This window comes from Columba livia, chromosome 4 (assembly GCF_036013475.1).
Source record: "Columba livia isolate bColLiv1 breed racing homer chromosome 4, bColLiv1.pat.W.v2, whole genome shotgun sequence".
Lineage (NCBI taxonomy): Eukaryota > Metazoa > Chordata > Aves > Columbiformes > Columbidae > Columba > Columba livia.
In genome coordinates, this window is record NC_088605.1 from 77,061,491 (window position 1) to 77,074,423 (window position 12,933).

At 40.5% G+C, this 12,933-nt stretch overlaps 1 protein-coding gene across 3 annotated transcripts in view; it reads left to right on the forward strand.

Annotated features, from left to right (window-relative positions):
* The window catches only part of GRID2 (glutamate ionotropic receptor delta type subunit 2), a 565,730-nt gene that overhangs the window by 370,781 nt on the left and 182,016 nt on the right, over positions 1-12,933 (forward strand). For all 3 annotated transcript variants that reach the window (XM_005498033.3, XM_065062416.1, XM_065062415.1), the window contains one exon: positions 9,614-9,667. In XM_005498033.3, the coding sequence (XP_005498090.2) occupies positions 9,614-9,667 (54 nt within the window). The remainder of the gene's footprint in view (positions 1-9,613; positions 9,668-12,933) is intronic.

Consider the following 12,933-nt stretch of genomic DNA (forward strand, 5'->3'; position numbering starts at 1 on the left):
AAATACACAACATGCTGCCAGCATAACCAGGGTTAGATTTTCAAGGCGTTCAACTTACATTCAAAAACCTGGATGCAATGGGCAAGTTTTCAAAAGCAGTGACAATTCTGCAGCCCTATTGAGGAAAATCCGGCTGCCTTACAGATGTTGAGCAACTCAGAGGGTCAGACCTTAAAATATTTCCTTAATACTCTTGGGAAGAGAAGGTAAAATAAGCCTTGCGTTTTCAGTTTGAAGGTAGAAATTTAATCTACATGTTTAATAGTTCTCCTACTTAAATCCTTTCAAAGCTTTAAAAACAACAGCACGCACACCTAGTATCAGAAAACAATCAACCCAGAGCAGCCAAATTGACTATTTTATATTTAATTTGCCTTTTTTTTTTTTTTTTAATTAATTTGGGTTGCTGGTACCTGGGATGGACAAGAGGTTTTATTAAGAAAACTATTGTTTTGTCTTTGGGTGGGTTGTTTGCTTGCTTGCTTGCTTTTAAACAGTGGCGGTCTAGAAGTGTCTGTTCACACTACCAAGTAGCTTTGTGAATCAGTGAGACTGTTCTCGTGTTGCTGTTCTTCATTTCCTTCCAATTCTTCCGCAAGCCTCATGTTTTTCACCCTCTTTCTGACAGTGGTTTAACTATTCTTCTCATTTAAGCTGGCGTAAAGCAAGAGTAACTGCACTACAATCTGTAGAACTACTCAGGTATAAAATCAGATACGGATGAGAAGGGCAAGGTTATTTAAAAATACTACTCTGACATGATTCCTTTACAAGTTTTATTTGAATCAATGTCCTTTTGCGGAGTGTAGTCAACCTGTACTAAAGCAACCTGGGAAGGAATCTTGTGCCTTGCAAGTGGACTTTCCTTCAGCCTTAACCGTCCACTGCCTTACTAAGTGATAACTTTACGTGGTTAATCACGATTCCCAACTAGAAATAGTACGTTTCCGTATTGGCAACAGGTTTAAAGAGAGATTAAATAAGAATTTGCATAGTTTTGTGTGAGATACCAAAAGAGCACAAGTTGAAATTATGACAGATACCATTTTATCATCTGTATTTTTTTTTCCTCCATCCTCCAAAGCTTTCTTCTTTGGCAGCTTCATTACTTAAAGCGTACATTAAGAATGATCCATTGTTTACCTGGCATTCCTTTTTCCTCTACAAATGAAAACTACCAATGAAGTCTGCAAAGGATTAAAAGTAGGAATTGAACTTTTCATTCTGCTTAGGAAAATAAATTAGGCATATGCATAGCATAAATTTAAATCTATATAAAAACTTGATTAATCCACAGCTTTCCCTGTTGTGGCGAAATTCTGCCCTTGTTCAAGTTGGTTACAAAGATGTCAAAATCCTCCTTTGGAGGACTTGTCAACAGCCTCTCTAGATCAAGTTCACTCAGAGGGTGGTTCCTGAATGTGTTTGAGTGTGGGAGATGGTGACGTGTTCTAGACAAACAACATAGTTGGGATAAATCTCTGATTTCAGCTCTTAATACATACAGGAGAAGAAACTTTGAGACTTTAGCATAGATTTAGGCTTCTGGTGTTTGTCTCTTCATCTTCAAAGGTGATGACAACCAGTTTGATTCAAAGCCCAAGTTCAACCCAAATGTTTTCTGCTTAAATTTCACACTTCCAACAGGATGAGCATGAGCCAGCACTGGGCCCTTGTGGCCAGGAAGCCAATGGTACCTGGGGTGGGTTAGAAGGGGGTGGTCAGTAGGTCAGAGAGGTTCTCCTGCCCCTCTGCTCTGCCCTGGGGAGACCACACCTGGAATATTGTGTCCAGTTGTGGCCCCTCAGTTCCAGCAGGACAGGGAACTGCTGGAGAGAGTCCAGCGCAGCCACCAAGATGCTGAAGGGAGTGGAGCATCTCCCGTGTGAGGAAAGGCTGAGGGAGCTGGGGCTCTTTAGTTTGGAGAAGAGGAGACTAAGGGGGTACCTTATTAATGTCTATAAGTATATAAAAGGTGAGTGCCATGAGGATGGAGCCAGGCTCTTCTCGGTGGAAAACAATGATAGGACAAGGGGTAATGGGATCAAGCTGGAACACAAGAGGTTCCACTTAAATTTGAGAAGAAACTCCTTCTCAGTGAGGGTGGCAGAGCCTGGAACAGGCTGCCCAGGGGGTTGTGGAGTCTCCTTCCCTGCAGACATTCAAGACCCACCTGGACATGTTCCTGTGTAACCTCATCTGGGTGTTCCTGCTCCAGCAGGGGGATTGGACTGGATGATCTTTTGAGGTCCCTTCCAATCCTAAACATACCGTGATACTGTAAATTGAGTAACAGATAAAGAACAGGAGATCTTCAGGCATCAAATACTATGACGATGAACAAAATCTAGTTATGTATAAAAGATTACAAGAAATCCTTACCAAGAAAGAAGGGTACAGGCAATTGTAAACCAGTAATGAATCTGGATTTACATGGGGGTTTGGATCACACTGTTACTTGGAAATCAGCAGCTTCTAAGTGGGAGGTACATTATTGTTAATTGGGAATACTATTCTACTTTCTAGCTACTGTACTCCAGTGCAGGCAGCAGAATGTGCTCGTGGTTCTGAGCGAAAGCCAAAAACAGATCTGTGGTGATTTTGTTTGTTTTGGGGTTATTACAAACACTTTTCATGTGGATAATTGGACTATAAAGCAAAAGATAAATTTGGTAATAGCAAAAGTGTCTGCAAGAATAAAATAAAGCTTGAAATGAAAGACATTAGAATTACTTACAGGGATTGTTTTAAAACTACAGTCTCCAGGTTGACCTCAGAGGAGGATGCATGGTCTTAATTTCCTATAAAGTAAATACATTGTTAGCCTTTCTCAATGATGAAAGAAATGAAAGATTTGAAATGGCCATTTCTACTGGACAGAATGTGGTTTTCTTTTGTGTTCTCAGTGCAAGCCTATGGTGATCATCACTGAAGTAGTAATGTGCTCTTTGTCTACTTTTGCTGAACATCTAACTTGACTTGTTTTCTTTAGCATGGGGCTGATTCCTCTACTTGAACTGTGTCTCTTAAAATCATAGGGCAAGGGAGATGGAATTTTCCCTAGAGCTTGACTGGTTTCAAATGCAATTAGGATGGCAAGCCAAGTCAATATAAAACTAATTATTTAGTGGAGTAACCCAATTCTTTTCATTTAAAAGTATCATATTTTGAAATAAATCTGGGGAAAAAAAAATATGAACTGATCAAAATAGCTCAACTACTTTGTTTTACAAATATATGTGCTCTTGTGAAACGAACAAAGGGAGCCACGTCAGCAATCTCACCTGTCCTTAATGACACCTCTCCTGCCCAAGTGCTGTAGAGGCTTTTTAATCCTTGGTAACTAGATAACTAGTGGCATAAGGATTTCTCTATCAGGTTTCACCCAGTGTATTGGGTTTTTGGTTAGAAGGAACTCAAGGGAAAGGGATGATGCTTTGTAACAATAAAAATATGTATTGCCTTGTGCAGCTTTTTTAACCTCCCAGGAGTGAGAATGGGTAGAGATTAAAATTAGATTCTAAAAGTATTGCCTTCGGTGAAGAGAGATCTTTATGAGCTTTAGCTTCTGGTGTGCAAGATGAAGCTTTATAAATCAGCAACTGATTTCCCTACTGAGATGCTCAAAGGCTAAGGGCAGACGTACAGAAATGGTCTTGCTGTGGTACCAGCAGGAAGAAATGGTACAGATAGCCTGATAAAGTGGTGCTGGTTTAACGAACTACCAGCAGAAAACCAAAACAAAACCCCAAGCAAACCGTGGAGAAGAGCTGAGGGTTTCCATGCCAAGTCCTGCGGTGTTTAACTGAGTACAACATATGAAATAGTGCAAGTCCACGCATCTACCTTTCCAAACTTCAGATTGCTTAAGTCAGTCTTCAGTTTATCACCTAACTACTACCTACTACCTACAGTCTACAGGAGGCTGCTGTAGGTGCCCAAACGAGTCAAATCACATATCTTCAGTTAAAGGAAATATTAAGACAAGACCTCTGACTTGTTCTGTTGTGCTGGGTGGTTTTGGTTTGGTTGGTTTGGTCTTTTTTCCAGGGGGGTGGGTGACTCCCTGTGTCACATAGGTGTACAGAGAGCCTGTTTTTTGCCTTATCGTGGTGATCAGCAAATTTCTATGTCCCTGGAAGAGAAAATCAGGTTGAGTCGTATTCACCTATGAAACAGCAGTGGTGACTCCAAGAGGTTGGTCTATGAAAAGGCAGGGTTGGCAAATCCGGTGGTATTGGATGAAAACAATTTACCAGTCTTCCAGCTGGAATAGTGCATTTCTGATTACAAGATCACATAAATGGTACATGTTGTAGACAGAGGATGTTTGGAAGAGGTTAGCAGGGTGTTTGTATCCCAGCCCAACTCTTGGGAAAACTAACTTTCTAAATCACTTTCTGAATTATTTTCAATACCAGCCAGTTCCAAAACAAGGGATTATTCAATGCCATCTGTTGGCTTTTGTGAAAAATGGAATGGAAAATGTGGTTTGCTGAGTGGTGGTCCAGCAGAAAGAGCTTCACAGTCCCTATCACAGCTTCGAGCAGTCTCAACTGTAGCAAAGGTAAAACTGCAGCACAGGAGCTCTCCCGTGTTCCAAACAGGTGACCCTTGAGATGGCCAAATTCTGTATGGATCTTTCCATCTGTGCAACGTTACGGCTCATGAGGTGTTTGCAAGAGTTTCCTGACTTGTATATCTGTGGAGATGAATTTTGAAGATCCAGAACAGTTTTCCCAGTTTCCCTTTGGAAGGGTTCTGATCTATATCTCTTACTTTCGGCCGAGACCTTTGGGCCCACGTCTATAAGGAAGAAGAAACACAGAGAAGTTTTTATGTCTTTTTCCGCTACTTTACATGCCCTTTTTGTTGAGGAGCTATTTTGCTTTCTTGGTTATTATTGCCTATGCAAAATACTTGCATGTTGGCAGTATTCTTGCTTTGTTTGCTTTCGGCTGTCTTGCATTTAGTCCGTTTGAAGGTTTGAGTGTGAACAATAGAAATAGTCGTGACAAATTGTCAGGCTCTTCCGAAGATTCACAAGTTCTGGAGTTAGTGCTGATGACAGATGGTTTGTCCTTGCTCATCACTTGTCGTCTTGACAGCATTTTTCTGCTCTCCGCAAAATCTCTCGTGGTGTGTAGTTGAATTCTTTAGAATTCGTTCATGTTCTTGCTCATTGGTTCAACAGCATCCACGTTTGACTAAGTGGAATACCTTCTTCATGAAGCAGAAGTTTGATTTATTTTAATAGGAGAGCTGCTGGAGTTTGACACGAATGCACTTCTAAAATTGCAAAGATGTTAAGAATGATCTTTCGTATCTATTGGGGTGGATTTCTATGGCTGTGTGTGAATGGCACTGCATACTCAACGGCTCTATCCTTTGCTGCAGGATGTATGCAATTAATGGCACGACGTTAGCAAAAACTACGGTGTGAACTCCTCAGTCTGAGCAGTGCTTGACTGGCTACAGAGTCAATGTCTCTTTTGGATTTTCCACAATTTCATTAAGTCCTTTTCAGAATTTGTCTGCTAACTTGCTGCTTTGAGTCTGACTGTTGGAGAATGATGCGATACAGCATTAAAACTAACTTAATACTAACAGCCTATGGATGAAAAAATGCTGAATTCAGAGAAGTCATTCTTTGGAGTTGTTGGCTGTGTTGGCTCTCCTCTGCTTGTTCTCTGACACTGATTTATTCAGGCGAGACAGGGATGTGTGAATTGCTATGGGCATCAGACCATCAGAACGCAGTTCTCCAGTTCATACTGGAGTTCACTGGGTTGTACGTAAGCGTTTGTGTCCCTACATAGTAGAGACAGTGGCACGGAAGAAATGTCACCTCCACAGCACAAAATGCCTTTTTTTTAAGTATTGTTTCAAATATTTACCCTTTCAGCAAATAAAAACAGTCTGAACTGCACAACAGTTGATATGGAGTTAATAAGTTTCTGCTGTGATTCATCATAGCTAAGAAAGCAAAATATACTTGGGAGCACAAAAGTAACCGTCTTGGGTTAGACCCAAGACTGTTTCGGTGTCTTATGTGCAAAGGTGGCTGCGAGTGAATGCGTGAGGGAGCAGCAAGAGCAGAGTAGCATCAGATGATCCTGTCTCCTGACACCCTCCCAGTGTTTAGCTTTAGAGAGCTTGCTGCATTTTGAATATCGCTGTTTAGTAATCCGTAGCTGATTTCTTGTACAATTTCCCCTAGAGGAAGCATGAAAAGAGAATTTGTCGAATATGCGCATGGTTTTCTTTGTTTTGGAAAGGGTCAGCTCTTCGTCTGTTTGGGATCTCTGTAGGGTTTTGGTGTTCAGCTCTCATTAGGAATGCACGCTCTGGCTTTTCACAGTTGGAGCTCCAGAGGCGAGCGGCATAAACAATGCGTTCACCTGCCTGCTGTCTCGGCTGGAAATTTCCAGTCCGCCCCTTGCCTTTCCCATCACACAGCCAGCAGAACCGGCACGTGAATCTGAAACTTGCATCGTGTTCAAATGCTTGGGGTCTGGGAGCTCCTGCCACCTCCTACACGCCCCTGTCAAATGGTTTTATTGCTTCGAATATAGAGAATATCAGATGTCTCTTTCGTTACTGCCCTTGTGCCTTTGCGAGCATTATTTGGCACATTAGCTGTTCCCCGACACAGAACACAAGTGGGTGGCAGCTCACCTGATGTGCATGCAGATGTGAATTGCAGCCAGAAGATCATCACTCAGATAACAAACAAGCGGTTTAACTTTCTGAACGTTAGTCATAGAAACCTTCTACGCAACTGCATTATATACTTCTGTTGAAGCCGTGTTATATGCACTTTTAGGTTGTGATCAGAAGCAGCCATGTTCTTTTGTATGTTTTGCCTTCTTTATTATTATTTTACTTTAACCTTATTTGTTGTCATCCCTTCAAAATGAAAATGCAATGTCCTTTAAGTAAACAAAACAGCAAACTCAATATGTAGACAAGGGTGTTGTGGAACGTTGTGTCGTGATTGTAAAGGCTTGCTGTGTCCAAGTGATGACTGGTTTTCTGATGGATAATTTGATCTAGGTTGTGTTGCTTCTGGCTTCAGATATTTTTACTTGGACTGATTTAATATTATCTCAAACTTGTAAACTTGTGCTTAATAACTGCTGCTGGAGTCTTCTGACAGTGAGATGATTACTCTTAGTGGTTGAAGAAAACTTTAAGGTTGAACGATATTTTCATTCAAGCATCAAAACTTAGGGTTTACATAGTATTGTGTTGATTTTCTGTATAGCGGTGGATGTGCCTGTGCATTCTTCTACACTGAGAAGCATAATAACTGAAAAATATCAGAAGGTTATTAATGATGATGACAGTAGTATAGTGCCCTGCAATTTGAACAGACATATCCAGAATGTGCGCCGCCCAATTTTAACATCAATTAAATGGGCAATATAGACCATTGTGGGAGATGTTCAGAGGTGAGAGGCTGAGATGCAGCATCCCGGTCCTGCTGAAATGGGCAGCTCTTCGTGGGTGATACATCAGTGGGACTATGATTTCGTCAAGTAAGACTGAATGACCCAAGGATGAAAAGATGGCCTTGAAATCCCAGGCTGGTGCTGGTTAGATGTGAATCTGTATTTCATCTAATAAAATGTAAAAAGTAATTAAAAAAGAATCTCAGCTTTCTCAGGACATCATCAGTCATCTTCTTGAGCAACCCCTGTCAGTACTAGAACAAGCTTCTGGTGGATGGCAGACTGAAAGGGAAAGTGAACTCTTAATTCGGAAGCTAATTGTAGCCCATCTAAACTTAGAATGTATTAGTTTGAGTGTCTCTGAGTACATTACAAGTTCATCTCAATTTGACATGAGCTTTTTGAAACTGGCTTTAATGTTAAGAGGTTTCATGAATGCATAAACTTGAATGGATAAAACATGATCTTTCTGCTGAGGAGTTTCGACTGTGACTAAAAAATGGATGTGTTCCATCTTATTATTTGCAAGTCGTGAATGAATCTGTCACAGGTAGCCTGAGCTGTTTGAAATAATAATGACTTGTGAGACCAGTAAGGGTCTTCAAGAGCCCGGCTTAAGTGGTATGTGAGCTGTACATAATAAAAACAGTGACGCTTAGAACCTTCAACCCTGTTGAAAAGGCCTTGTCTAATCAAAATTTGAGAGCCTGGGCAAAGTAGCTACACAGAAGCAAGTTTTTATAAAGAAACTAAATGAATGGAAGCCAAAGTTTTAACAGAGGACAAAGTGCATTAAAATCTGATCAGCCAAAGCTTCAGGTGCAGAGAAGTGATTAAGCCAACTTTTAATCTGTTATTAAAAAGCGAATAGAAGAAATGTGGATTTTCATTTTGTGGATTCCTTGCATTCTGAAGCTTTGGTTGACTGTGGAAAACGCAAGAACATGTCAAACCAACACAACATATTGTTATCACCACAGGGAAAGAGCAGTGAGTCTAAATTCCATGTGAAGTGAAGACCCTGATTCCTGCTACTAATAATGCTGACGTTTTCCAGGAGCGCATTAGCAGCTACGGCTTTCATTTCCCCTCATTTCTTATTGGTGTGTGAGATTTTCAAATAAGGAGTCGGCTCATATGCTGCTGCTCTTGCCTTTTTACTTTTTCTGGTTTCTCCAGATCAGAATTTTGAATCTTTCCTGTCATTCTAGTAAATAAGCAGTGACCTCAATTCCAAGGCCCTTTGAATTAAAGCTGAAGGTTATCAGTACGGGGCCCTTTGCTGCTCTTACGATTTGTGGCCACTTAAATTGTTCCTCTTTGGCTATGACACAGTACAAATTGCAGTCATCCTTGGCACCCGCTACTTGTGTTGGTCGTCATTAAAAGTCAAACATAACTGCTCTGCGATGGTCCATGTCACCGCGACCCAGCACTGGTTATCTACTTGAACATTTAAATGTTGTGACGTCCAAGCCTTTTTTGGTTTGGGGTTTTTTTGGTTGGGTTTGGGTTTTGTTTGGGGGTCCTCGCTAATGAAAACAGAGCAAACGCATTGTTTTCCTCTCTCTGTTTCCACCGGGAAGGTGAATCAAACACGACTCACCGCAGAAGTGTGGTGGATTTAAGAAGGGAAAGAATAGGCCTCAGTGGAATTTGTGCTGTGAGGTTTTTGGTTTGGGTTTGTTTCATGTTGGTTTTGGGGGTGTTGTTGTTGTTGTGTTTTGTTTGGGGTGTTTTGGGGTTTTAAATGGGGGGGTTTCCAGGGTGGGTGTATGCTGCAAAGGTCTCAGAGGCAGGAGCTGCAGAAACCCAACAAGAGTTACTTGATATTCATTTTCTGCCTTCTCCTCTGTCGCTCCCTCTCAACACGCAATATTAAGGCAAAACCGATTTCATTTTCTCCTCAGTCAACTGAAACACATTCTTTTCTGCGATGCCAGCAATGAAATGTATTTTCCAAGTTTAATTAGCAAGTCAAACAATAACACAAATGCTTCTGCAGCGTTTTGCTGAAGGTTCTGTATCCTCAGTTGAATACAAAGGTCTTCGAGAGCATGTGCTTCGTCTTTTGTCATTTGCAGAGAGCAGCCATGTAATATTTTTCTTGTGGCTTTCACAAGCAAGCTGACTGATAGCTGATTTGTTCTCTATTTCAGGTCGTGGAGACTAATTTGGTTGCTTTTGACTGTCACTGGATCATTATAAATGAGGTAACTGTCAAGTGAACATTGCTGTGAACCATGAGTCCTGTTTTCAGACTTATTGACAGTATTTGTGCCGATGTTGACTTCGCCAGGAGGAAGCGGTAGCTATGACAAAGTTCAGACATGCTGAGATGTTGTTTAATAAAAATAGACTGACAAGTTCTTGGACTTCAGTGTTTTGTCTTGCCTGTTTTAAACACAAGTCCTTGAATGAATAAATGGAAAATCAAATGGAAAAATACCAACCCTTTCCTTCTGAGATTGCACATTTGACTTGAGCTGATGGTATTTAGAGGTTCTTTTTAAGGTCTTTTTTTCAAAGACCTTGTGTTTGATTTATATTTTAATATTTTTTTTTTCTTAATAATAAGAATAATAAAATCCCATCTTTCCCTTTGCTTTAAGAATTCCCCTAGAACTCAGTTACAGTTGATACACAAACCTGTTGATATTAGCAAAAGGCGTTTTGGTGTATTGCTGCACCAGGTCATATATGAACGTTCATGAAAGGGAAAAAGAAATAAAATGAAATGAATGTTGTGTTTTTAAACTGTGAAATAGATTCTTCCATGAATGTTTGTCAGCTAAAATAGGACAAGTCAAGATGTGAAGTGACTTTGCCTATAAAACATTGAGCAATGCTGCTGTTCTTAGATTTGATGATGTTCAGACTTCTGTGCAAAGCAATTTAGGTCCAGACCAGCGGAATTCCCTGAGGAGAAAACTCTCCCCTAACGTGTAAATCGTGTGGCTCATGTATATTCTCAGGATAAAAGATTGCTTGGAGATATTACGTGTAAATTCCAGTTCTACTCTCTGGATTTACTGTGCACTTCTGTTTTCATACTTAATTGCTAGATTTTCATTAGTACAGTGTGCTAACAGTAAGATAATTTAATCCAAATCGGAAGTAGTCCACCATGAACCTCTGTAGCAATAGATGAGACAACAATTTCTTAGGCAGAGCCTAGATATTGGCTTGCAGTTCAAGTTAAAGACTCTGCCACTGGGCTTTCATTTTAAATTGTATTGGAACTGGAAATTCCGCAAGAAAATGCTTTTAGCTATGTCAGCTTCTCCACCCTCCAAAACCAAGATTAAATCAAGGATTCATTCCTAGCGTACATGTTTTCTCTTGGCCACTTAAGTAACTTACTTTCAAGCTCTGTTTGTTTAAAAATGCTAATAATCTCAATATTTTACAGACACGAAAGTCAGACAAGCAATAAATAAGATTTGTAGATAATAACATAGAAAGAATCATGTTTTGTCCTATTTTCCCTTCTTGCTACGGTCAAATTGCAACAGAAATGTAAATATTTCCTGGATGCAGAATGTTGCATAACATTTCTTGCTTACTGCAACATTTTACTGGGTCAGCAGGGATCGCAGTGTCTCCAATTCAGGCTGCTCAGGGAACTGGTGGAGTCACCATCCCTGGAGGGGTTGAAAAGATGTTTAGATGAGGTTCTTAGGGACACGGGTTAGTGCTGGAGCGGGGTTAGGTTATGGTTGGACTCGATGGTCCTGAGGTCTCTTCCAACTGAAATGATTCTGTGAGTTGGAAATGCAGTGATTTACAGACCCCTCGCTGTGTGCTCTGTGAAATCCTTACCTTCACATGCAAGTCCATTTGACGTGGTCGTCCATTAGCTGTTGATGGCCATGGTACTTCAATACGACCGACATGATCTCAGAGCTCTGCCTGGTTTGTTGTTTACGTGAACCTTTTTTGACATCTCGGACAACTTACACATCTATGTGTCCTCCTAATTTGAAATTCTAAGATGATCTATTCCCGTGAAAATGCGTTGTTTTGCCAAATCCACATACGATTCAAATAATTCCTTTCGTTGAGATACTAAAAGGAGCTGGCATTGTATTTCCTTTTCCATCACTGTGGATACAACACACATACTGAGTATAGGAATAAAGAAGGAAATACCACCTTCAGTTTTGTGATCGGGAATCTGCTTGGGCATTGTGAGGTAAAATATGGTATTTTAAATGCTCACTTTAAATGCTGTAATGCCCAGAAAAGAGTTCCTTGATGTTTGTTGTCCCATTAGTTGCTGTTTTATGTAATAGAGCAAATTTGCTTGAAGACTCTGTATCATAATAGAAATGCGTGTGTGGGAGGAGGGGGGTTGTTCCCGTAAAATGAAAGGGTTCATAATTTGTTAAAGCATAATGCATCATATTAGCCCTTTGCAAATAATACGAATCTCTTCTCATCAGTGCAGACAGCTGAGGAAACATCCTCTAAATAAATGTTGCTGTTTCTTCAGGGCCCCAAAGCAGATGGTTCAGTTCCTTATTTAAAATTTGCAGGAGTCATAGATTTGAATGCAGTCGTGCGAAAATAGGCCTTAGCAAAATGTGCGAATGGATTTCTCCCACTCTCTCCCTCTGTCTGTCTGTCTGTCTCTGCCTGCTTCGTCTCCTCTGCACAATAGTAAATAGAACCTCGAAAAGCCGAGAGTAGTAAAATTGTATTTCTTCTATGACTCTTAAATAGCAGGTATGCGGTAAGCTTAGATTTTTAGTGGAACTTAAGGGGCATTTGCATGATTTTCATCACTTTTCTTTCTTTTGCTCTTTTGAAATGAAAGAAATGTCTTTTTTTTTTTTTTTTTCCCTTCAAATTTCATTTTAAATCCATATGTCGCTCAAGCTTTTTCCTTTGTTAAAACATTCAGGCTCATCTTACTGTGCCCAAGGCTACCACCAGTTCCTATTAGTATAGTTTACTCCAGAACGGCCCCAAACACTTTCCACTGCCTACAGTTACTGTCCAGGAGGGGAAAATACTGCTGTACGAAAGATTGGTTGGATCTCATCTGCTATAATGTGCACAATTCTGGCCAGGAATGGACCACATGCACAGCAAATCTAATTTGTGTGACAAGAGACTGAAAAGGGGATGGCTTTATAGCCTATGAAAACAAAGACTGGAAGAGGATGTGCTCTCTGTTTATAAACACATAGAGAGGGAGAATAAATGCATCGTTGTCAAGGGCCAGAGGACAAGGTTGGCACAAGAACAAATGAGATCAAATTGCCCGTGAATAAATTGAGGGCAAAAGTTAGTAGAAGGTTTCTAATTACCAGAGACATCAGTCTGGAAAAACTCCTTGGAGGAGAGAAGGAGAAAAACCAGACCAAAACACCTCTTTTAAAGAACCGCTTATGGAAAAAGATCCATCATCTTTGCCCATCGTAGCGCAAGAGAGAGGACTGGAGGACCATGTGTAGAGCAAGACTATGTTTTA